This window comes from Poecilia formosa, unplaced genomic scaffold (genome assembly GCF_000485575.1).
Source record: "Poecilia formosa unplaced genomic scaffold, Poecilia_formosa-5.1.2 Scaffold57, whole genome shotgun sequence".
NCBI classification, from domain to species: Eukaryota; Metazoa; Chordata; class Actinopteri; order Cyprinodontiformes; family Poeciliidae; genus Poecilia; species Poecilia formosa.
Genome location: NW_006799996.1, coordinates 1,827,729 through 1,852,291, shown reverse-complemented (window position 1 = coordinate 1,852,291; position 24,563 = coordinate 1,827,729). Strand labels below are relative to the sequence as shown.

General features: G+C 36.9%; 3 protein-coding genes and 1 long non-coding RNA gene across 4 annotated transcripts; 1 reads left to right on the top strand and 3 right to left on the bottom strand.

The window, feature by feature from the left end:
* Positions 1-492: 492 nt before the first annotated feature.
* LOC103139142 (bridging integrator 2-like) lies at positions 493-6,681 on the bottom strand. The gene is made up of 12 exons (XM_007553627.2): positions 6,579-6,681; positions 6,412-6,492; positions 5,791-5,845; positions 5,613-5,707; positions 4,564-4,659; positions 4,366-4,473; positions 4,198-4,283; positions 4,038-4,113; positions 3,878-3,960; positions 2,234-2,840; positions 2,067-2,147; positions 493-1,985 (listed from the first exon to the last, which is right to left on the bottom strand). The coding sequence occupies exons 1-11, from the start codon at positions 6,660-6,662 to the stop codon at positions 2,094-2,096; spliced, it is 1,425 nt and encodes a 474-aa protein (XP_007553689.1). The 5' UTR covers positions 6,663-6,681; the 3' UTR covers positions 493-1,985; positions 2,067-2,093.
* Positions 6,682-8,058: 1,377 nt separating this feature from the next.
* Positions 8,059-11,142, bottom strand: LOC103139145 (uncharacterized). The gene is made up of 4 exons (XR_476371.2): positions 10,676-11,142; positions 10,304-10,336; positions 8,361-8,411; positions 8,059-8,246 (listed from the first exon to the last, which is right to left on the bottom strand). It is a non-coding gene; the product is annotated as an uncharacterized LOC103139145 (long non-coding RNA).
* Positions 11,143-11,599: 457 nt separating this feature from the next.
* Positions 11,600-20,221, bottom strand: bin2a (bridging integrator 2a). The gene is made up of 13 exons (XM_007553625.2): positions 19,999-20,221; positions 16,883-16,990; positions 16,716-16,796; positions 16,095-16,149; positions 15,917-16,011; positions 14,868-14,963; positions 14,670-14,777; positions 14,502-14,587; positions 14,342-14,417; positions 14,182-14,264; positions 12,538-13,144; positions 12,371-12,451; positions 11,600-12,289 (listed from the first exon to the last, which is right to left on the bottom strand). The coding sequence occupies exons 2-12, from the start codon at positions 16,964-16,966 to the stop codon at positions 12,398-12,400; spliced, it is 1,425 nt and encodes a 474-aa protein (XP_007553687.1). The 5' UTR covers positions 16,967-16,990; positions 19,999-20,221; the 3' UTR covers positions 11,600-12,289; positions 12,371-12,397.
* Positions 17,891-23,458, top strand: LOC103139179 (uncharacterized). The gene is made up of 6 exons (XM_007553667.2): positions 17,891-17,913; positions 18,147-18,460; positions 20,234-20,339; positions 20,530-20,636; positions 22,034-22,206; positions 23,062-23,458. The coding sequence occupies exons 1-6, from the start codon at positions 17,891-17,893 to the stop codon at positions 23,338-23,340; spliced, it is 1,002 nt and encodes a 333-aa protein (XP_007553729.1). The 3' UTR covers positions 23,341-23,458.
* The last annotated feature ends 1,105 nt before the right edge of the window (positions 23,459-24,563 follow it).

The following is a 24,563-nucleotide window of genomic DNA, read 5'->3' as shown; positions in this document are numbered from 1 at the left end:
ATTGTGAATGCTGGGTGAGTTTGGCTACCTGAAAGAAAGGCACAAATTAAACAAACATTGACAGTTTCACCAACAGTTTACTTGAATTTTTAACAAGTTGAGGTGCTCAAACAAACATTTCCTGCTTTACAACCAGCACACTTCACCAACCAGCTGAACTTCTTTGTTAAACGAATGACCTTTAAAAAAAAGCCAAACCACTTTCACACCAGCTTTCACTGCGGTCCGTTCACTTGTCTGACCAGAAAGCGGACTGACCTCCATAATTTAATAAAACCAGGCCGTCACACAAAGCTCTCCCGCCTCCCATTCAGCAGTTAATCAATCAGACATTGTTTCACCGCAGCTGTTGTTTGGGCTTACTTACCTGAGGGCGCAGCAACAGCTGTGGAGCAACCGCGACACGAAACCTCAACAACGGACCAAACAACTTCTTTTTACGGCGGGTAAGACAAGAAAAACAAAGAGCAAACACTCTCTGTTGTTTTTCCGGGGTTTAAGGTTTTAACTCCACCAAGTGAAACTTAACTGCGTGGGTGAAATACAGTAAGAGCAGACAGTTTCTGAAGACTCGTGAGTCGGGAGGGAGACACTCGCCGTTTCCGCCCCTCCCTTTCCTCTTCTACTGCCTCAGAGATCCTCTATGAAACAGATGCGCGACTCTGTTGGTTAAAATGCGACCCAAAAAGTGGACCCGGAAGTGGCGCTGCTCGATCCGACAGTCAAGTTGCTGTGGCCTATCTGAATGACTGAATGACTGAATGAATGAATGATACCATTAAAACACCTTCTAATCTTTTATACAAGTACCTTTAAGAGTAAGTACAAGAGTAATACGACTCACTAATTTGGTTTTCTTGTATGAATGTCGGTCATTTTTTACTTACACACTGCATTTCTAATTTATATTCGTCTTTAAATGTATGAGTTTTGGGGACAAACAATAATCTGGGCATTTCCATGGTATATTTCTATGAATAAATGAACATGATTTCTTCAGTTCATGGTGAAATTGTACCCAAGGACAATCCAGACTTAATTTGATATCATCTGATTTATTTTGATGTTTCCATTATGCCATACAAGGAAGCCGTGTGTTTCAGATGTGTTTTGTTGTTTTCCAATTAAAATATGTATAATTATTAATTCAAATCTTAAAAGAAACCAGAATTTGCATTTTAAGACTCACAATGCCTTGTTTAGTTTGACACACATTTCAATTTGAAGCATTTTCATCTTTCAAATTGGTTCTGTCAAACTCCAGACGTACACTGAATAGAGAATCTGTGACAACATTAAGTTTGAGCAATTACAGCTTTATTTCTTGTTCATGCTTAGCTGCAGAGAAAAATTTAAACCCTGTATTGATTCTCATCATTAACTACTCAATTATGTCCAGATTTGTGTTGATCTATCAGCAAAGTTGCAATAAAAACATAAAAATTAGTGGTTGCAATGTAGCCAAAATGTGAAAAAGTTCAAGGTGTATACTTTACATGAATTACACAAATTTAAAAACCAATTTCAACTCTTATTAAGCCAAACACAACACATAAAGATGCACTGCAAACTCTAACTTATTAGATTTTTTAGTAATAAATGTTAGAAATATTTCTACGTATCATTAAATGCGTAAGATGTTATTAATCCCTGACAATCTTGACTCATCATGCTTTGGTTTTGGCCTTCCAGTTAGTAAAAACATAAAAATTATCAGTTTAGTTCAGTTTCTTCTAATAAGAGAAGCTAAGCACAATGTGCTACCTTGTGCATTTATACTAATAAACTGTTTATTCAAGAACACTTTCTGTTTGGTTTGTTTTTATTAAAATGAGAAGCTCCTTCTGGGACAAACTTGATTTGATTGAAAGATAAATGAGAAAACTACCAGAAACATCAGTCATTAAACAACAGTTGGACTCGTCTGCCCGGCTGTCTTCTTCCTTTTTATTTTTGCCTCTTGACCAGCTGTCGTTTTCAGTCTTCTGTTCAGGCAGAAGGGGAAAAAAGACGTCAAATACTAAAAGTAAGGTGCAACGTGAATTTATGAAATAAAAGAAGCAAACCTGTTTCTTTTCTAAAGTGTGAAACCTTTAAACCGTTGTGGTCTTTGAGTCGTGGGGCGCTTGTTTTTCTCCAGCACCCTCCTAAAGAGAACAAGAGTTATAACAAGTAGGAACAAACCAGAAATAGAACCAGCATGCCTCAGCTGCGAGATAATTAGGAGACCAACCTTCTGAGGAATGCGCAGGTTGCTGGTGTCAGAGTTCAACGCGCCGACGTCGCCGTTCTTTAGACCGTTTGCTTTCTGTGAGTCAAGGGTCGCAGAGGTTTCTTCTTCTTCTTCTTCTTCTTCTTCTTCTTCGATGTGCAGCGTTTCGCTTTGGGCTGCGGACAGCTGCAGCTCCAAGCTCTCCGACTCGCAGGAGTTGTTCAGTTCAGAGCTGCTCTCACTTGGTGGAGCTTTTTCTCCATCTTTTTTATCTTCTACCTCTTTGGAGCTCTTCCCCTCTTCGGCCTGACCGCTGGCTGCTCCGGACTTCTCTTTCCCAGATGTTCCCGCTGCGGCTTCCTCCTGCGCCACAGAGCTTCGGTTCTCGGAGTGGCAGGAAGTCGTGTCCAGCTCTCTGGATTCGGTCAGGCTCCTGTTCAGGGTGGACGAACGAGAGGAGAAGCCGAGTGTGCTGCTGTCTCTGGACAGAGTGCTGTGGCGCGGTTTATCCGGAGACTTGAGACTGGACCGCAGGCTCATTCTGGGATTGTAGGTCCGGTTAAATTCGGAAAAACTGGCCTTCCAGGCCCTGGGGGACAGCAGAGTCCGTCTCTTCAGGGAGCCATACCTGAAATAATTTACGGGAATGTGACAACTTTTTATATCCGCAGTGTCTGCAAAGGTTTCATAGCCAAACCTTTTTTAAATTTTATTAAGTTAAAGCCACAAACATGAATTGGTTTTATTGGGAATGCATGAGAAAGATCAGGAAAAGTAAATTAATGCATCGATTTCAACAATTATGAAAAATAAAAATCTGACAATTGTATGTATGCTCATCTTCCTCTCAGTTAAAGGTGACCTATTGTTCTTCCTTGAATATTTTAGGGTAGGTCTATGGGCTACACAAAACTTTTTCATAATTTTAATTTTAATTTTTAATTTTTTGGCAAATCATTCTTGTATAATGACATTTTAGCCTGTTCTGATTGTTCAGAATTAGCTACTTTTGGGGAATCTTGTCACTTTAAATCCAAATAAGCTGCTGGCCAAACTCAATGTTTCCACTCACATGTGAAAATGGCTGAAAACAGATGCATAATTATACAACTGTAAATCTTTGAAAAGCAGAAGTGGAGCCTCCTGCGCACCAGAAAATGGTTTCTAGATGCTAAGTCAACAACAAAACACTTGTCTTTTCCAGCAGCCATTACACTGCAGAAACACTAAATCTTACTATTTTTAGTCTAATTTCTTCTGCAAATATCTTAGTACACTTGAAATAAGGCAAAACTAACTTACAAGTAACTTTTCAGCAAGATGTAGAAGCTTGTTTTAAGTAAATAATTCTTTAATTTTGATGAAAACTATTCCTATTGGCAGATATATTTACTTATAAGAAGACAATTTGCCCATGTTAAGTGAAAATAATCTGCCAGTGGAACTCATACTTTTTCAATAAGATGACAAAATGTGAAAAATTCATGGGATATTAAAACTTTTGCAAAGCAAAAATTGCATCTTAAAAAAGTTCCAAGAAAAAACAGCATATTTTTCTGATCCATTACAGCTCAAAAAACCTCCAGCTGTGATGAATACATGTGAAAACCTTCTGTTTTTATTATTTTTATCAACTGTATGTAAAGCCTAGAGGGGGAAACCTACCTCTGCAGCCCCCTCACAGAAAACGTTTTGTCAGGATGCTGAGCCTGCAGCTCTTTTATCACACACTGCAGATCAAGATTGAGCTGAAAGAGGACACGGTGGTCAAAACAAGAAAATCTGTCCACGTTATAATCGTATTTCACTTCAAGGCGAGACATACCGTGCTCATTTCCTTATAGAAGATGTCTCGTAAATTAGACACAGCTGAGAAGACAGCCACGTAACATCCGATGCGGCTACAGGGAGAAAAACACACAATTAATTTAAAAAGATGTGAAAGAGGAAAGAGAAATTTAACATTACAAAGAAAGCTATCGGACCTGTCATAGAGGACAGGCAGCTCCTCTTTCAGCTCATTGTTGATCCCGTCATAGATGTTTTTGGCAGCTAGCATCTCTTCCTTTGCCTGCAGAGTGAAAGGATGTATATTTAAGCAGATGCAGGCACATGAAAAAACCTTCTAAGATTTTTAATACTCTTTCAAAGACCTTGCTTATCTTGATATCGTCCCTCTTCTTGGCGGTCTGCAGAGACTCCAGGGTGTGAAGGGACGAGTCGTAATCCACCCGTTTTCTTCCCCTCTTGGCAATTTTCTCCTACGAGTTAAAAAGTAGATTCATGGAAATGTGAATTTGTTCTCACGCTTTTGTTTTGTCCGCATGTTCAGCTCTGTTTCCCTGCATTACCCGAATATCTGGGAACTGTCCCACGTAGGACTCCATGGTGCGGACGACCTGGTCCAACATCTTCACCTCGTGGTCGTTCCACAGGAGGTCCTCGCCCTTCATTAACCGGCGTAAACATTACTTTAATTATTCACTGAAGCTGCAATATGTAACTTTTATAAGGAATATATATTTTTACATATTTGTTTAAACTGTCACCATGAAGGATAGTTTGGTACAAGATGGATAATCTGTAAAAAGATCAATCTCCTTCACTTCTTCCCTGAGCTATTATCGCCATCTGAAGAAATGCACCGCTCCCGATCAAAAACAACCAATCAGAGCCAGGAGGCGGGTCTTAATACTGTCAATCAATGGCATGTACTCGCTGCTAAATGTTCTTATGGCTGAGAAACAACAACTTACAGTTACAGGAAAGCCGTTTATCTGCCGTCATATGTGGCTATGCTAGCTAGCACTAGCATTCTCAAAATGCTATGCTAGCTGCAGCGTAACAGCAAGAGGGGAGAAAACCGTGGAATAAGCAGCATCACACCAGATTGTGATTGACAGCGCTAAAAACCACCACAAAGGACTCATAATTGTAAATTGGAGGAAAAATGAAGCATAGTTGTTTTGGATATTTTTTTTGCATTTATTATAAGAAAAATCTGAAAATTGTGTTGGGAGTTTATATTCAGAAATACTCAACATTTTGTGAAACCACTCCAGGCTCTGATTGGTTGTTTCCAGTTAGCACTGGGAGCACTGGGAGAAAGCAGAGGAGCTTGATTTATACCATACTGCCATGGCATAATGACAGTTTCAACAAATATGTAAAAAATATTTTTTTATAAAAGTTACATTTTGCAGCTTTAAGACAGATAGAAGAATGAGTTCAACCCCTGTGGTTTCTACCTCTCCTTATTTATTAGAATTAAATGCTCTGTTGTATCTATTATTAATATTTAACACAGCTGGAGTCGTTTCTTAATTAATAAGCAACTGGGGATAAATAAAGTATATTTATTCTATTGTATGCATGTTGCTGTTTTCTCTCGGTCACTAACCTCAACAATGGCTCCCAGGTCTTCCTCTCCAGCCCAGTCGCTTTCATAAACATCAAACAGAGACTGAGAGAGGCGTCTTGATGCTTCACGCATGTCTGCAGAAAGTACAACAACTTATCTGAGACCAGCAGATGGCACAAATCTACATCTGCTGCACGTGCAAGCAACCACTTCATACCTCTTATTGCATCAATGTAGTTCCGTAAGTCCTTGTACATCCGGTTCCCGTCTGTCTGCAAATAGAAAAGGAGTTTACGATGCTTTAATGTCTTTAATGCATTTTGACAGGATTTTATGGTAAAAATCATCATAAAGAAACAAGGAAAATGATGCGTAGTTGTTTTGGATCTCTTTTTTAAACATTTATTTAAAGGAAAATCTGAAAATTGTGGTGGGAAATTATTTTCAGAAATACTCAATATTTAATGAAATCACTCTTTGCCAATTTTTAAGTCTTTCCATTTATTCTCAATTGGATTTAGGTCTAGACTTTGACTGGACCATTCAGTGACTTTTGACAGCTGTATGTTTTTCTTAGCTTTTATTTAGGGATATCATAGTAATAGGGGGCTGAATTTTCAATATTTTATTTGTAAACAATTTCAAAATTCATGTTTCATTCCTTCAATTAAACAAGCATGAGCTACTCTGTTGTTTTACCACATAAAAACCAAAGAAAACATTAAAATTGGTCGTTGTGAAGTAAAACTAATGTAGATTAAGGGACATGAATACTTTTTCAACAGGTTTAGAGCTTATTTGTGATTATTAAGAATAATTGAGCTTAAGATTTTGTTACCTGCTGGTCGTTGAACATCTGGAGGGAGTGTTCAAACTGATCATCTCTCGTCTCCATCGACTTTCCAAGCCTTTGCATCACCTGCAGTGAAGTAAAAAAATCACCTAAATCTCTCCTTTCTTTCCTTGTTTTGGTATTTGATAAACTAGAAATCCTAAAGTTTGCACCTTTTCTTTGCCTCTGCTCAGCTGTCTTTGCACTTTTTTCGCAAAATCGCCAGAGTTGCCTTTTGGGCTTGTGCTCTCTGCCATGTTTGATCTCGTCTGTGTTTATTCCTGAGAGAAAAACACACAAAAAATACTTAATGAGATACAAAAGTATAACGAGACACAGAGGTGAATTTTTCTTTGTTTATAACATAAAAAACAGCAAAAAGTGTCTTTCAAGAAGCATAGATGTGTAAAACTGACACAAGGAAAACATAAGTCAAAAAATAATGAAACTCAGATGAAAGACTTATTTATTTATTTGGGTTGACTTATCTGTCTTCTTTATTTCAATAAAACATTGCAAGCTTAGTGTATCACAACAGGTAAGAAAGAAAAAAATATTTTACAAAGTGATTTTGCATTTTTAATTCAAGATTTAATGACCTGGCAGTATTTTAAATGTGATCATTTTGGCCATCAAGACAAAAGAGTTTGGAGAGCACTGCCGCAAAACAAAGACTGAATCTTTTTAAAAAAATTCCTCACATCAGATGGCTAAGGATCCGTCACGCCGTGGGTCAGTTTCTTTTCCTAAAAGTCTGGGAATCTGTTAGAGAATTAGACTTTTTACTACTGAAATAAAAGGTTAAAGTATTTTAAGACTTTTCTAAGTAGTTATTTATTGCCACTGTAAATAAATAACAGTTATTGACAGTTGATAGTTGTTGATAATAACTATTTAATCTGGTTACAAGAGGTAAAAATAAAGGATGAGTACATTTCTGTCAAAAAAACCACTGAAGTTTTTAGATTAATCTAAAAAAANGAGTAGGTTCTTTTACCTTTTTTGAGTCTGTGTGCTCTAGTAAACGATCAATTACTAAATGAGTTGATCATTTATAATTGATTCATCACCATTAATGATTCTGTCTTAGCCATGTCGCAGCCTACACAATAAGGGAAAATGTCAACACTACAGTTGTCCAACAGATCCTCCTCAACAAGGTAGTTAAGCCAAAAAAAGGTCAATAAGTTGGCCGTTTACAGAGTATTCAAACTACTTTGAAAGTTTAGTGGAAAGAAAAACTATGTAAAAACAGGGATAGCTCCAATCACATGGATTCACATTGAATGCAGTGTAAATGCAGCACTTACTCATTGAGTCATTAGAAATGATAAATATTAATTACATTTAACAAACCTGTTGAGCTCAAATTAAATGTTTAAATATGAATCAGTTCACTTTCTGTAACGAGTCTTCTCTCCTAGATGTTTATTTCAAAACTGTGCAGCCAGAATATTAACCACTTTACACAGAAATCAAGCACTTTTCAAACCTTGAAAACATCTAATTGAAATTTTCAAGGATTTCAAGCACCTGATTAAATGTGTATACTGCCGACTCGCTTTTCATTACGTTTGCATTTCAGTGTTAAAATCATTTCATTGAGCAGTTTGTTCCCAATAAACTGAACCAACAGAAATAAACACTTTAAATATACAGCTCTCGTTTTTATTAGCATCTGGTAAAACGAAGGTAGCTCCGTCTTCTTCTTCTTCTGCGTATTAAAGTGACTCCATGTGGATAATGCAACAAAAACAGTGAAAAACAAGGAGTGAAGGTGTTACCATAAATAACGGAGTCGTTTGCTTGTTTAGGAAAAGCTGTCGGCCACAAAGTTGAATCTGCAGAAAAACAAATATGTTTATGAAACAGAACATATTGTGACAGAGTATCTGTTTGCTGTGACAGGAAAAAGCAGTAGTTTGGTAACTATCTGTTAAAAGCCGAATACTCACTCCGCGTCACAGCTTGCTGTGTAAACGCGCTTGATGAGTTCAGATCTGTACCTGGAAGATAAGGGAGCTCGTTAAAAATGTCAGAAAACACAATCTCAATGAACAAGGGCTACTTGTGTAACAACCCATCATGTTGTGATAATCTAATCTGATTATTTTGGATTAGGACTGCAACATAAGACATTGTTCACTTAAAAAAGAAAATATTATGCATGGGAAAAGTTTCTCTTTTCCATTTGAGTGTAGAAGTTAATTCTTCTCTCTCGTTAAGAGTTTACTAAAATACATAAACAGATTTTTTATTTTCTCTGAATATTTCAGAGAGCAGCAGAATTTCTGGACAATAATCAGTAAAATATGTTTTATATACCTGAAGCATTCAGTAGGTGTCAGACTGGTTCTAATTGTTATTTTATATTCATATGCATTTTCAATTTGAAGGAGATGGAAATTGTGGCAGAATATTAAGGCCAGTGTAGATGAAAAGCAGAAAATAATGGGGTTAGGAAGTAAATAAGGAGCAAATTACTGTCAAAAATCAAACATTCCTACATTTACCTTACATATTTACAAGAAAAAAAAAGTTTTTTGATGTAGAAACATCAAACTTACAAAAAAGGGATCATTTCCATAATTAAAGGCAGATACTATCAATTAGCATATTCTATGAACATTTTGACTTCAAAATGTCAGAACATAATAGTTTTAATGTGAAAATGTCTTTAATCCTGGAAAATTATCCTGTTTTTTAAATGACTGACAGAATGTCCCAGTTTTTCTTGTAAATATGGGAAATTAATCTAGAAATGTCAATTTTTTGGTGGCCACATTTCTTACTTTTTATGTACACTGACCCTAATAAAATTATTTTGGCTATATTTATCACAATAAATATTTTATTTCTGACTGCTGACTTTTACAAAAATATATAGTAATTTCTAAAAGTTAATGTTTTTGAATTGTTTCAGCATTAAATCCTAAATATCTTTGAAGATCAATGCGTTTACCTGTTATTTGTCATTATATATGATTTTCTAATGTTGCCTGGAGGAACTAATATGCTGCTTTCTGAGTTTCACACCAGAAAAAAACAAAAATCCCTCCTGAAGTCTAAAGTCTGACCAAAAGCTGCTAGAATAATTTTATTTGAATTTCTGACCGCTACCATCTGCAAATTTGTGCGTGGTTGTTCGTCAACAGGCTGCGCCACACCTTTAAACCAAACAGCTTTTTATTTCCTATTGGAGTTACAAGAATTTCCAACAAAAACTTAGAATTATCGAGAAAAACATATTTCACAGTTATAAATGTGACCTTTGGAGTAAAATAAAAAGTTCTAGGCAATTTCCCACTGCGGAGGGCGTATTCTGCTATATTATAAGTCAACTATTGTATTAGTTATTTGCTTGTTGAATATTTCATGACATTGTTTTAAAAGTTCAGTGATTTTCAGTCCTCAGTGTAAATTGATAGATGGGAATTACTTTTATTTTTTTCTTAACGTGCCAGTCACAGTCTGATAAATAAAACCGGGTCGATATTAAATATTTGTTTTCATCTTATTTGTTTCCCAAAATGTGTCAAAACAGCTGAGAAATATAAGTAATATCAGTAAATATCCGTTTTAATAGCAGTAATATTAAATATCGACCCAAAATTTTATATCCACACAGCCCTAATTTTTACTAAATAATATGTTGCTTTAATTTATTCAAGTCCTGATATCTTTTTTTCTTTTACACTATAAAACACATGCGCTCCCATTGCTGTTTAGTTATTTTTTCAAGAGGATCAAGACAAAATGGAGTCCCAACCCAAACTTTGGGAATCAACAGTTTGCTTATGCCTTTAACAACATTCCTAGACTTAATAAATACTCACTAAATCATAAAACGAAGCGATACGTTTAATATATGCACAATTTAATCAAAATGTGAACTTACTATTCATTGTGAATGCTGGGTGAGTTTGGCTACCTGAAAGAAAGGCACAAATTAAACAAACATTGACAGTTTCACCAACAGTTTACTTGAATTTTTAACAAGTTGAGGTGCTCAAACAAACATTTCCTGCTTTACAACCAGCACACTTCACCAACCAGCTGAACTTCTTTGTTAAACGAATGACCTTTAAAAAAAAGCCAAACCACTTTCACACCAGCTTTCACTGCGGTCCGTTCACTTGTCTGACCAGAAAGCGGACTGACCTCCATAATTTAATAAAACCAGGCCGTCACACAAAGCTCTCCCGCCTCCCATTCAGCAGTTAATCAATCAGACATTGTTTCACCGCAGCTGTTGTTTGGGCTTACTTACCTGAGGGCGCAGCAACAGCTGTGGAGCAACCGCGACACGAAACCTCAACAACGGACCAAACAACTTCTTTTTACGGCGGGTAAGACAAGAAAAACAAAGAGCAAACACTCTCTGTTGTTTTTCCGGGGTTTAAGGTTTTAACTCCACCAAGTGAAACTTAACTGCGTGGGTGAAATACAGTAAGAGCAGACAGTTTCTGAAGACTCGTGAGTCGGGAGGGAGACACTCGCCGTTTCCGCCCCTCCCTTTCCTCTTCTACTGCCTCAGAGATCCTCTATGAAACAGATGCGCGACTCTGTTGGTTAAAATGCGACCCAAAAAGTGGACCCGGAAGTGGCGCTGCTCGATCCGACAGTCAAGTTGCTGTGGCCTATCTGAATGACTGAATGACTGAATGAATGAATGATACCATTAAAACACCTTCTAATCTTTTATACAAGTACCTTTAAGAGTAAGTACAAGAGTAATACGACTCACTAATTTGGTTTTCTTGTATGAATGTCAGTCATTTTTTACTTACTGCATTTTTAATTTATATTCGTCTTTAAATGTATGAGTCTTGGGGACAAACAATAATCTGGCCATCTCCATGGCATATTTCTATGAATAAATGAACATGATTTCTTCAGTTCATGGTGAAATTGTACCCAAGGACAATCCAGACTTAATTTGATATCATCTGATTTATTTTGATGTTTCCATTATGCCATACAAGGAAGCCGTGTGTTTCAGATGTGTTTTGTTGTTTTCCAATTAAAATATGTATAATTATTAATTCAAATCTTAAAAGAAACCAGAATTTGCATTTTAAGACTCACAATGCCTTGTTTAGTTTGACACACATTTCAATTTGAAGCATTTTCATCTTTCAAATTGGTTCTGTCAAACTCCAGACGTACACTGAATAGAGAATCTGTGACAACATTAAGTTTGAGCAATTACAGCTTTATTTCTTGTTCATGCTTAGCTGCAGAGAAAAATTTAAACCCTGTATTGATTCTCATCATTAACTACTCAATTATGTCCAGATTTGTGTTGATCTATCAGCAAAGTTGCAATAAAAACATAAAAATTAGTGGTTGCAATGTAGCCAAAATGTGAAAAAGTTCAAGGTGTATACTTTACATGAATTACACAAATTTAAAAACCAATTTCAACTCTTATTAAGCCAAACACAACACATAAAGATGCACTGCAAACTCTAACTTATTAGATTTTTTAGTAATAAATGTTAGAAATATTTCTACGTATCATTAAATGCGTAAGATGTTATTAATCCCTGACAATCTTGACTCATCATGCTTTGGTTTTGGCCTTCCAGTTAGTAAAAACATAAAAATTATCAGTTTAGTTCAGTTTCTTCTAATAAGAGAAGCTAAGCACAATGTGCTACCTTGTGCATTTATACTAATAAACTGTTTATTCAAGAACACTTTCTGTTTGGTTTGTTTTTATTAAAATGAGAAGCTCCTTCTGGGACAAACTTGATTTGATTGAAAGATAAATGAGAAAACTACCAGAAACATCAGTCATTAAACAACAGTTGGACTCGTCTGCCCGGCTGTCTTCTTCCTTTTTATTTTTGCCTCTTGACCAGCTGTCGTTTTCAGTCTTCTGTTCAGGCAGAAGGGGAAAAAAGACGTCAAATACTAAAAGTAAGGTGCAACGTGAATTTATGAAATAAAAGAAGCAAACCTGTTTCTTTTCTAAAGTGTGAAACCTTTAAACCGTTGTGGTCTTTGAGTCGTGGGGCGCTTGTTTTTCTCCAGCACCCTCCTAAAGAGAACAAGAGTTATAACAAGTAGGAACAAACCAGAAATAGAACCAGCATGCCTCAGCTGCGAGATAATTAGGAGACCAACCTTCTGAGGAATGCGCAGGTTGCTGGTGTCAGAGTTCAACGCGCCGACGTCGCCGTTCTTTAGACCGTTTGCTTTCTGTGAGTCAAGGGTCGCAGAGGTTTCTTCTTCTTCTTCTTCTTCTTCTTCTTCTTCGATGTGCAGCGTTTCGCTTTGGGCTGCGGACAGCTGCAGCTCCAAGCTCTCCGACTCGCAGGAGTTGTTCAGTTCAGAGCTGCTCTCACTTGGTGGAGCTTTTTCTCCATCTTTTTTATCTTCTACCTCTTTGGAGCTCTTCCCCTCTTCGGCCTGACCGCTGGCTGCTCCGGACTTCTCTTTCCCAGATGTTCCCGCTGCGGCTTCCTCCTGCGCCACAGAGCTTCGGTTCTCGGAGTGGCAGGAAGTCGTGTCCAGCTCTCTGGATTCGGTCAGGCTCCTGTTCAGGGTGGACGAACGAGAGGAGAAGCCGAGTGTGCTGCTGTCTCTGGACAGAGTGCTGTGGCGCGGTTTATCCGGAGACTTGAGACTGGACCGCAGGCTCATTCTGGGATTGTAGGTCCGGTTAAATTCGGAAAAACTGGCCTTCCAGGCCCTGGGGGACAGCAGAGTCCGTCTCTTCAGGGAGCCATACCTGAAATAATTTACGGGAATGTGACAACTTTTTATATCCGCAGTGTCTGCAAAGGTTTCATAGCCAAACCTTTTTTAAATTTTATTAAGTTAAAGCCACAAACATGAATTGGTTTTATTGGGAATGCATGAGAAAGATCAGGAAAAGTAAATTAATGCATCGATTTCAACAATTATGAAAAATAAAAATCTGACAATTGTATGTATGCTCATCTTCCTCTCAGTTAAAGGTGACCTATTGTTCTTCCTTGAATATTTTAGGGTAGGTCTATGGGCTACACAAAACTTTTTCATAATTTTAATTTTAATTTTTAATTTTTTGGCAAATCATTCTTGTATAATGACATTTTAGCCTGTTCTGATTGTTCAGAATTAGCTACTTTTGGGGAATCTTGTCACTTTAAATCCAAATAAGCTGCTGGCCAAACTCAATGTTTCCACTCACATGTGAAAATGGCTGAAAACAGATGCATAATTATACAACTGTAAATCTTTGAAAAGCAGAAGTGGAGCCTCCTGCGCACCAGAAAATGGTTTCTAGATGCTAAGTCAACAACAAAACACTTGTCTTTTCCAGCAGCCATTACACTGCAGAAACACTAAATCTTACTATTTTTAGTCTAATTTCTTCTGCAAATATCTTAGTACACTTGAAATAAGGCAAAACTAACTTACAAGTAACTTTTCAGCAAGATGTAGAAGCTTGTTTTAAGTAAATAATTCCTTAATTTTGATGAAAACTAGTCCTATTGGCAGACATATTTACTTATAACAAGACAATTTGCCCATGTTAAGTGAAAATAATCTGCCAGTGGAACTCATACTTTTTCAATAAGATGACAAAATGTGAAAAATTCATGGGATATTAAAACTTTTGCAAAGCAAAAATTGCATCTTAAAAAAGTTCCAAGAAAAAACAGCATATTTTTCTGATCCATTACAGCTCAAAAAACCTCCAGCTGTGATGAATACATGTGAAAACCTTCTGTTTTTATTATTTTTATCAACTGTATGTAAAGCCTAGAGGGGGAAACCTACCTCTGCAGCCCCCTCACAGAAAACGTTTTGTCAGGATGCTGAGCCTGCAGCTCTTTTATCACACACTGCAGATCAAGATTGAGCTGAAAGAGGACACGGTGGTCAAAACAAGAAAATCTGTCCACGTTATAATCGTATTTCACTTCAAGGCGAGACATACCGTGCTCATTTCCTTATAGAAGATGTCTCGTAAATTAGACACAGCTGAGAAGACAGCCACGTAACATCCGATGCGGCTACAGGGAGAAAAACACACAATTAATTTAAAAAGATGTGAAAGAGGAAAGAGAAATTTAACATTACAAAGAAAGCTATCGGACCTGTCATAGAGGACAGGCAGCTCCTCTTTCAGCTCATTGTTGATCCCGTCATAGATGTTTTTGGCAGCTAGCATCTCTTCCTTTGCCTGCAGAGTGAAAGGATGTATATTTAAGCAGATGCAGGCACATGAAAAAACCTTCTAAGATTTTTAATACTCTTTCAAAGACCTTGCTTATCTTGATATCGTCCCTCTTCTTGGCGGTCTGCAGAGACTCCAGGGTGTGAAGGGACGAGTCGTAATCCACCCGTTTTCTTCCCCTCTTGGCAATTTTCTCCTACGAGTTAAAAAGTAGATTCATGAAAATGTGAATTTGTTCTCACGCTTCTGTTTTGTCCACATGTTCAGCTCTGTTTCCCTGCATTACCCGAATATCTGGGAACTGTCCCACATAGGACTCCATGGTGCGGACGACCTGGTCCAACATCTTCACCTCGTGGTCGTTCCACAGGAGGTCTTCGCCCTTCATTAACCGGCGTAAACATTACGTTAATTATTCACTAAAGCTCCAATATGTAACTTTTATAAAGAATATATATTTTTACATATTTGTTAAAACTGTCACCATGAAGGATAGTTTGGTACAAGATGGATAATCTGTAAAAAGATCAATCTCCTTCACTTCTTCCCTGAGCTATTATCGCCATCTGAAGAAATGCACCGCTCCCGATCAAAAACAACCAATCAGAGCCAGGAGGCGGGTCTTAATACTGTCAATCAATGGCATGTACTCGCTGCTAAATGTTCTTATGGCTGAGAAACAACAACTTACAGTTACAGGAAAGCCGTTTATCTGCCGTCATATGTGGCTATGCTAGCTAGCACTAGCATTCTCAAAATGCTATGCTAGCTGCAGCGTAACAGCAAGAGGGGAGAAAACCGTGGAATAAGCAGCATCACACCAGATTGTGATTGACAGCGCTAAAAACCACCACAAAGGACTCATAATTGTAAATTGGAGGAAAAATGAAGCATAGTTGTTTTGGATATTTTTTTTGCATTTATTATAAGAAAAATCTGAAAATTGTGTTGGGAGTTTATATTCAGAAATACTCAACATTTTGTGAAACCACTCCAGGCTCTGATTGGTTGTTTCCAGTTAGCACTGGGAGCACTGGGAGAAAGCAGAGGAGCTTGATTTATACCATACTGCCATAGCATAATGACAGTTTCAACAAATATGTAAAAAATATATTTTTATAAAAGTTACATTTTGCAGCTTTAAGACAGATAGAAGAATGAGTTCAACCCCTGTGGTTTCTACCTCTCCTTATTTATTAGAATTAAATGCTCTGTTGTATCTATTATTAATATTTAACACAGCTGGAGTCGTTTCTTAATTAATAAGCAACTGGGGATAAATAAAGTATATTTATTCTATTGTATTCATGTTGCTGTTTTCTCTCTGTCACTAACCTCAACAATGGCTCCCAGGTCTTCCTCTCCAGCCCAGTCGCTTTCATAAACATCAAACAGAGACTGAGAGAGGCGTCGTGACGCTTCACGCATGTCTGCAGAAAGTACAACAACTTATCTGAGACCAGCAGATGGCACAAATCTACATCTGCTGCACGTGCAAGCAACCACTTCATACCTCTTATTGCATCAATGTAGTTCCGTAAGTCCTTGTACATCCGGTTCCCGTCTGTCTGCAAATAGAAAAGGAGTTTACTATGATTTAATGTCTTTAATGCATTTTGACAGGATTTTATGGTAAAAATCATCATAAAGAAACAAGGAAAATGATGCGTAGTTGTTTTGGATCTCTTTTTTAAACATTTATTTAAAGGAAAATCTGAAAATTGTGGTGGGAAATTATTTTCAGAAATACTCAATATTTAATGAAATCACTCTTTGCCAATTTTTAAGTCTTTCCATTTATTCTCAATTGGATTTAGGTCTAGACTTTGACTGGACCATTCAGTGACTTTTGACAGCTGTATGTTTTTCTTAGCTTTTATTTAGGGATATCATAGTAATAGGGGGCTGAATTTTCAATATTTTATTTGTAAACAATTTCAAAATTTGTGTTTCATTCCTTCAATTTAACAAGCCTGAGCTACTCTGTTGTTTTACCACATAAAAACCAAAGAAAACATTAAAATTGGTCGTTGTGAAGTAAAACTAATGTAGATTAAGGGACATGAATACTTTTTCAACAGGTTTAGAGCTTATTTGTGATTATTAAGAATAATTGAGCTTAAGATTTTGTTACCTGCTGGTCGTTGAACATCTGGAGGGAGTGTTCAAACTGATCATCTCTCGTCTCCATCGACTTTCCAAGCCTTTGCATCACCTGCAGTGAAGTAAAAAAATCACCTAAATCTCTCCTTTCTTTCCTTGTTTTGGTATTTGATAAACTAGAAATCCTAAAGTTTGCACCTTTTCTTTGCCTCTGCTCAGCTGTCTTTGCACTTTTTTAGCAAAATCGCCAGAGTTGCCTTTTGGGCTTGTGCTCTCTGCCATGTTTGATCTCGTCTGTGTTTATTCCTGAGAGAAAAACACACAAAAAATACTTAATGAGATACAAAAGTATAACGAGACACAGAGGTGAATTTTTCTTTGTTTATAACATAAAAAACAGCAAAAAGTGTCTTTCAAGAAGCATAGATGTGTAAAACTGACACAAGGAAAACATAAGTCAAAAAATAATGAAACTCAGATGAAAGACTTATTTATTTATTTGGGTTGACTTATCTGTCTTCTTTATTTCAATAAAACATTGCAAGCTTAGTGTATCACAACAGGTAAGAAAGAAAAAAATATTTTACAAAGTGATTTTGCATTTTTAATTCAAGATTTAATGACCTGGCAGTATTTTAAATGTGATCATTTTGGCCATCGAGACAAAAGAGTTTGGAGAGCACTGCCGCAAAACAAAGACTGAATCTTTTTAAAAAAATTCCTCACATCAGATGGCTAAGGATCCGTCACGCCGTGGGTCAGTTTCTTTTCCTAAAAGTCTGGGAATCTGTTAGAGAATTAGACTTTTTACTACTGAAATAAAAGGTTAAAGTATTTTAAGACTTTTCTAAGTAGTTATTTATTGCCACTGTAAATAAATAACAGTTATTGACAGTTGATAGTTGTTGATAATAACTATTTAATCTGGTTACAAGAGGTAAAAATAAAGGATGAGTACATTTCTGTCAAAAAAACCACTGAAGTTTTTAGATTAATCTAAAAAAAATATATAGAAAAAAACAAGGACATTTCTGACTCTTTAAAGTCGAAAGTTTATTAGAAAATAAAATCTGAATTTTTTTTAGATTCATCTAAAAAAAATATTGAAAAAAGAAGGACATTTTTGAGTCTGTAAAGGTGGAAATTCAAGAAAAAAAAATCCGAAATTTTTAGATTAATTCCAGAAATTTTTTAGAAAAAAAAAACATGGATAATTCAGAGTCTCAAAGGTAAAAAAAAAAAATTTCCACTTTTAGAAATGTGTTTATTTATTTATTTATTTATTTATTTATTTATTTATTAAGATAAGGCGTATTTCTGGCAAAAACTGACATTTTTGTGTTTTTATAGAAATTTTCTGAATAATCTAAAAAATGTTCAAGTTTTTTTTCCAACTTTTCAAAATCATAAATTTCCCCTTTGTTTTCTTGAGAAAATTTCAGAGTTTTGTATTCCTGTTTAGCTGTATTAGCATCGACTGCACTGATGACTTCCACCAGCAGACGCTCTTTGAACTACACTACCCAGAGTTCATTGCAGAACCCGCTTCCTGTGGACTCGCGGTGGTGAACTTTACCCAAACTGTTCAGTATTTGTCTGGTTTTTGGAGGCGTGGCTTTATGACAGGCGCTCAGATCGCCGAGCTGCTCGCCGCGCTGCAGGACATGATCATGGGAAGCACTCTGGCCAAATGCGCCCTCACCGACCTGGGGATCCAGTGGGCCGGCTGGGCTCTGGCTGCAGCTTTCAGAACCGAGAAGTTTTACGACTTGGCAGGTAAAGCTCTTTGAGCCATCCAGCGCCTGTTTTCATTTTAGCAAGCTACGACTTCATGAATCCAGACTGGAAAACGACTCGAACGGCTCAGTTTTACGTGATTTATTTTTTAATAAAACGTGCTTTATGCGCAGTCATTTTGATGTCAATATGTAATGATTACAAAAGCTGTGTTCTGGTATTATCTAAAGTGGATTTGTTGTGAAACGAGTCTAGAGGTAAAACTCCTCCTTCAGCTTTAGCAGAGCCAATCAGGGCCTCCAACAGCAGAGGCGCACAAAGCAAGCATGGCACCAGGGGCGTTGCTAGGCACGAGGAAACCCATATGTGAATATTTTAATTTCATCTGTTTATTTAGTACATTTACATTTTAAAATGAACATGTCATATGATGACATAAACAAAAGTTTTGAATTAAATGGAGCATTTTGAAGGAAAAAATCTCAAAAGTCAATTCACTACACCATATGCAGCTAAACATTTATATAAACACATTGTGTTTATATAAAATTAATAATAAAATAATATTGTCTACTCTACTGAATCAATATACTTAATAATACCTTAATAGAATATTATGTTTTATTATTTTTTTTAAAAGATAAAGCCCTAATTTTTAATTTACTCAGCAGATTTAAGCTTAAAGTTGTTTTTGTAGCTACTAACATGTTTGGAGAGGGAACTGCAGATTAGGGTGATGGCAAAGAGGCCTTCAGAGGTCAAAATATAAACCATCAAAATACCAGCAGAAAAATGGTAAAAACTGGTCAGCAGTTGTAAGAAGGCTTAGATTTATTTCAAAGCTAATAAATATTTGTCCATTTGATCATGAAGAATGGCATAAATTATATTTGACATGTCAAAAACAGAAAGAAAATAGTTTCACAAGGTTATTGATTGAGAATATTTTTTGTAGATTTTTGGCAGGATTAGGATACAAAGTTTTCTCGAAGTTACATTTTCCAAGTTTGGACACGTATGTGCAACATTTCTTAAATGTCCTGAACCTTTATGGTGCCATTTTCAAATTTAATTGGCTTCGCTTGGAGTCACTGCCCAAGTAAAATGGGTCTGACAACGCCTTTATATGGGATCTGTTGCCTAATATGATAAAAAGTGGGAGGAAGCTTTGTAGGTGCCAGTGGAGAAAGTTGAGCATTTAATTTTTTTTCATTGTTTTCCAATTCTTATACCTCAGAAAAAAAAATCTGTGTATCGCTATGGCAACCAATAGCACTTTTGCAGCAGTTTAGACCCAGTTAAAACTGCTGCAGCTTTAAGTTGCTGTGATTTTATTTTTTCCCACGATTCTTTTATTTGATTACAGATTTGAACAAATCCAACATTACGCATCTTGAACAAAATGACTAGATGTTTGAGAATGAAAACAATGACTTGATTTGATGATAAAATGGACTTCTGTCCAAACTCACGAGGAAATAGTTCAGGATAAGTCCAATCAGGAAGTTACAGATTTTCAAAGTAATTTAGACGATCTTAACTTAGAGTTTTCAACATTTCCAAAAGCTGCAGCTTACCTGTTGATAGCTGTAAAAAGTGTATATATTTTCCCACTAACGAATCACCTTGACGGTTCTTCTTACTCGTCCTCTCCTTGTTCTCCGCTCCACTTTGAACTTTGGAACCAATTGTCTACAGCGCCCTGGGTAAAAGATTTATTAGACACGCCTTGCCCTGCAACAAGTGGAGCTACACACCATAATTTCTGTAATTCAGCTCTGTCTGTCTATCTGTCTGTCTGTCCTTTTGAAGGCTCTGGCACATTTATACTACTGGCACACCTGAGTCGGATCTGGGGAGGAGCGAGCCACACGCGGCAGAAGGTGCAGACCGGGTTGGTGACAGCATGGGGGCTCAGGTAAGAAAGTCAGCACCGGTCCAAAACGCCGCACACCAAAGCAGTTCAGTGTTAGCATGAAGCAAGGAGGAGTTCTTGGAGAAGTCAGATGAGGAACTAATGAGCGTCTTAAGTTTAAAGTCAGGCCACTGGAGTTAATGAATGATGCCTTAGTTAATGGAAACAGATGTTAACTGTGTTCTCACTGCAGGCTGGGCACATTCCTTTTCCTGCGAATCTTGAAGGACGGTCATGACCGCAGGTTCAACAATGTCAGAGACAGCCCCGGGACTTTCTTTGTTTACTGGACTGTTCAAGGTATCTGCAGAGGAAGCTGCACACCGCCGCTTCCTGTCACATTAAAACCAAAAACCGTTCGACATTTACAAAGATGTTATGCACAAGATAAAGTAGACATGGAACAACGTAGATATCCGGGTTTACAGTAGAAAACTCGCCTGGTGGCCGAGGCGGTCCACCATGTTTTTATATTAAAAGACGTTGAGTCGACAGGAAATGTGTTATGGGACGACATCGCCACAACTATGGAGTCTTAAAAACAACAAATCAAAAAAATGTAATTAAAAAGAATATCAATCATTTGCACTTCTGTTTAATCCAGATTAAGTCAGCAGCTCCATCAGGCCCCCCAGGGCTTCAGGGGCCCCAAAAGTGCTAATATTTTAACACAAACAACAGATACATAAATGTAACATTTGTTTACTGAGATGATCAATGCTGCTAAATTTGATTTAATTGTTACAGCATACATAAATTAAAAGATTTAAAATTGTTAAAAAATTAAAGATTTTAAGGAGCTGGGAAGTTTACTATGTAAAAGATCAATCTTCATAGTTAGATTGTTTTGTTACCATAGCAACAATCTGATGCTGTGAGTTTATCTTAGTGTTTGAGCTCTGTTTGTTCACAAATATATCTCAGTGAACAACAATTATCACTGATTGCTTTTTAGGTTGGCTAATTAAATTACGCCTTTCTCCCAGAATTTACTAAATCTTTGGTGAAATGCTGTTAGAAGTGCTGATGTTCTTAGCAGCAAAAGGGGCCCCCCAAGTCAAATTCTGCTCAAGGCTTCATGCAACCTTGGACCGGCCCTGCATGATGAGCTAAATCCGCTGTACTGTGTATCTCTGCTGGATACAGAGAGACAATTATGTGGCTTTAGTAGCTCTTTGATTTCGTGTCTGTTGGGTTTCTGATAAGGGCCACAGAAACTGTTTTGATTGCCTGAGCTTTATGGGACGAGTTCTTCTGGAAGGGAAGCCATGAAAATCTGCTCAAGGTTCCGAAAAAGCTTGTGCCGGCCCTCGATATAAGAGCCATAGATCTACGCAGCAAAATGTGGTTCTGAATGCAAATAGATACCACCGTTTTCAGAAGGAAAAACTCATAAAACCGTCTTCTTTCTCCCACTTCACAACTTCCTACATTGATCTACGTCAGAAAATCCCAGTGAAATTGATTGAAGCTTGTGGTTTTACTGTGACAAAGTATGAAAAGTGCTCTTTACCTCCTCCCTGTCTGAACCAGATCAGCCTCCCCGTATTAATCAATGTCTACTTTCTGGCTCCCTATATGCATTTATTCAAGACAGAGGCCAGTATTTACTCTGCTTTAGATGCATTTTTTTTTTGTCATGGAAGGATTAAAGCAAGGCTGAATGAAACTGATTAATCTGTTTCTGTTCCTCCAAGCTTTGTGGGTATTTATGACCCTCCTTCCCACCCTCATGCTGAACACCGAGAAGCGTAATGTGCCTCTGGGGCCCAGGGACTACATCGGTTGGACCGTTTGGGGTATTGGCTTCGCTGCCGAAGCTATTGCGGATCAGCAAAAGTGGCTTTTCAAGCGCGACCCAGATAATGCTGTAAGTAAGCAGGCTTGTTAGTCTGAAGGCCCTAGATCACTGGTGTCCTACGTTTATGTTACGTGAGCCAAAATCATTGAGTCAAAATACAAGAAAAAAAAAACTAAAATCAAGTAAATAACAGTGTCCAACTTCTTTTTTTTTTGTAGGATAGGGATGTTATTCATTGTAGATACAAAACTTAAAGATGATTCTTCATGTTTACTGGTTTTCAACGTCTTTTAGGCTCAATTGACCCAATTTATTTTTAATTATAGAAAACATGATTTGGGTCACTTTATTCCAAAACACTTGCTAATATTTAGCCAAGTTTAATAAATTAAATAAACTCTGATCTGGGTGCATAAAAGTAAGCATTTCAGAAAATTATTGATAGTTCTTATTATAAAAGCTTGATTATGAAAAGACAAATACTTTGTGGACATATTATGCAAAATTTAAATTTTGCACTTTTTTCTGCGCATCCATTTGGGTTTCGACTGCTCCTAAAAACACCCAACTATTTTTATTATTAGTTTTTATTATGAAATAATAATTTTATTATTAAATAATATATTTTTTTGGTGTCTAGATAATGAGCCAGTTCAAAAACCTCCCGAATGTAAAGTCACAATGTAAAGTGCTTGGGTTGCCCATTACCTAGCAACCCAAGCAGAGTTCCAGTGCGTTACCTAGCAACCCAGACTGAACTCCAGCATGTTCAGTCAGCTCTTTTTCCTGCTGTATGCTCCATACAATGGCTGCTAGAAAAGACAAATGTTTTGTTGTAGACTTACTACTGGACACCCTTACTCTAAATGCCTTGTTAGATCTAAAACAACAAATAAAAACAGAGTTTATGCTTTGTGTCCACAGGGGAGATTCATCCAGAGTGGACTGTGGGGCTACAGCAGACACCCCAACTACTTTGGGGAGATCCTGCAGTGGTCGGGCCTTTGGCTCTCGGCCTCGTCCGTCATGCAGGGGCCTCAGTACCTGAGTGTGGCATCTCCGCTGTTTGTGTGGTTTTTGCTGCGTTACGTGAGTGGCATCCCCATCCTGGAGAAGCAGGCGATGAAGAGATGGGGATCCGAGGCAGCCTTCCAGGACTACGTTAAAAACACTCCTCTTCTCTGGCCGTGGCCCAAGTTTTGATACCATTTACATTCACTGTACGCATTGTTGTGGAAATTTTACTCTAATAAATAAGTGTCTTAAAGATATTCCAACATCTTTGCAACATTAAGTCATGAATTTTGTCATAAATAGGCCTGAAAAGTGGTTATCGGGCATCAAGAGGGGTATTATTGATGTGACACTGAAGAGGCATCATTAAGAGCAGTTATCATTCCTGTCTGTATCTCCAGAAATCCCACTGGGGAAAAATAGAAGCCAGTTTTGGGGAATATTTAATGAGGTAATTACTCTGAAGAGGGGAAGCAATCAGAAAAACCACAAACCAATTAACATCTGAACAATCTGGCGTCAAAAAGCAATAAAAATCAAAAACCAAACAGCTTTGAATAAGTTTATTTTTTTATGTTCAGATGAAACAGATCAAGAAATTAAGTCATCTTGTGGTTTGCATTTGTATAACAAATTGTTCACTGATCTGTTTATGAGTTTAAAGAGAGATTTCTAGAACTGAACAGATGGGATATAAAATAAATGGGTGGAAACAAGTTAGTGTTTTCCCAACATGATTTTCATCTAGCATGAAAAAAAAAATACAAAGTTGAGCCAGAAATGAACCAAAAAATGTATTTGTAAAAATCTGACCAAGTATGAAGAAACAATTTTGTACATGTTTGTTGGTACATGAACAGTTCATCTCATTCTCCAAAAGACTTGAGGAATCTTCCACATCAGATCAACATGTGACCTCAAACACTTTAAAAACCTAAACTGATTTATCATTTTCTCATAAAACCCTTCCAAAAATGTAGATACTAAAATTACATATTCAGGCTATAGAGAATCATCATATAATTAAAGTGGAAGTGTTTAATGACGTGTCCACTTTGTGTCAAGAGAGAAAGAAAAAGGCTTTTCTTAACCAATGTTTAAGTTTAGATGCCTTCAGTTAATCAGATGCACATTTAAAGCTGAATTTTTAATCAGACTTAAACACTAAAATACAGGGTTTGTTCACTTCTTAACAGTGAAATTCAAGCACTTTCCAAACTTTTTCTGCACCACACCAGTTAAAAACAATACAAATGAAGTAAAAAGATGGTTTTAATTCATAATTACTGTACATAATATTACTGTTATTTATGTCTTGTATTTTACACTCAATAGTAGGAACAAGGCAGGTTTTGAAATGTTTATGTGCCTGACTGATTCAAGAAAACACAAATTTAACAAAATGTCGAATT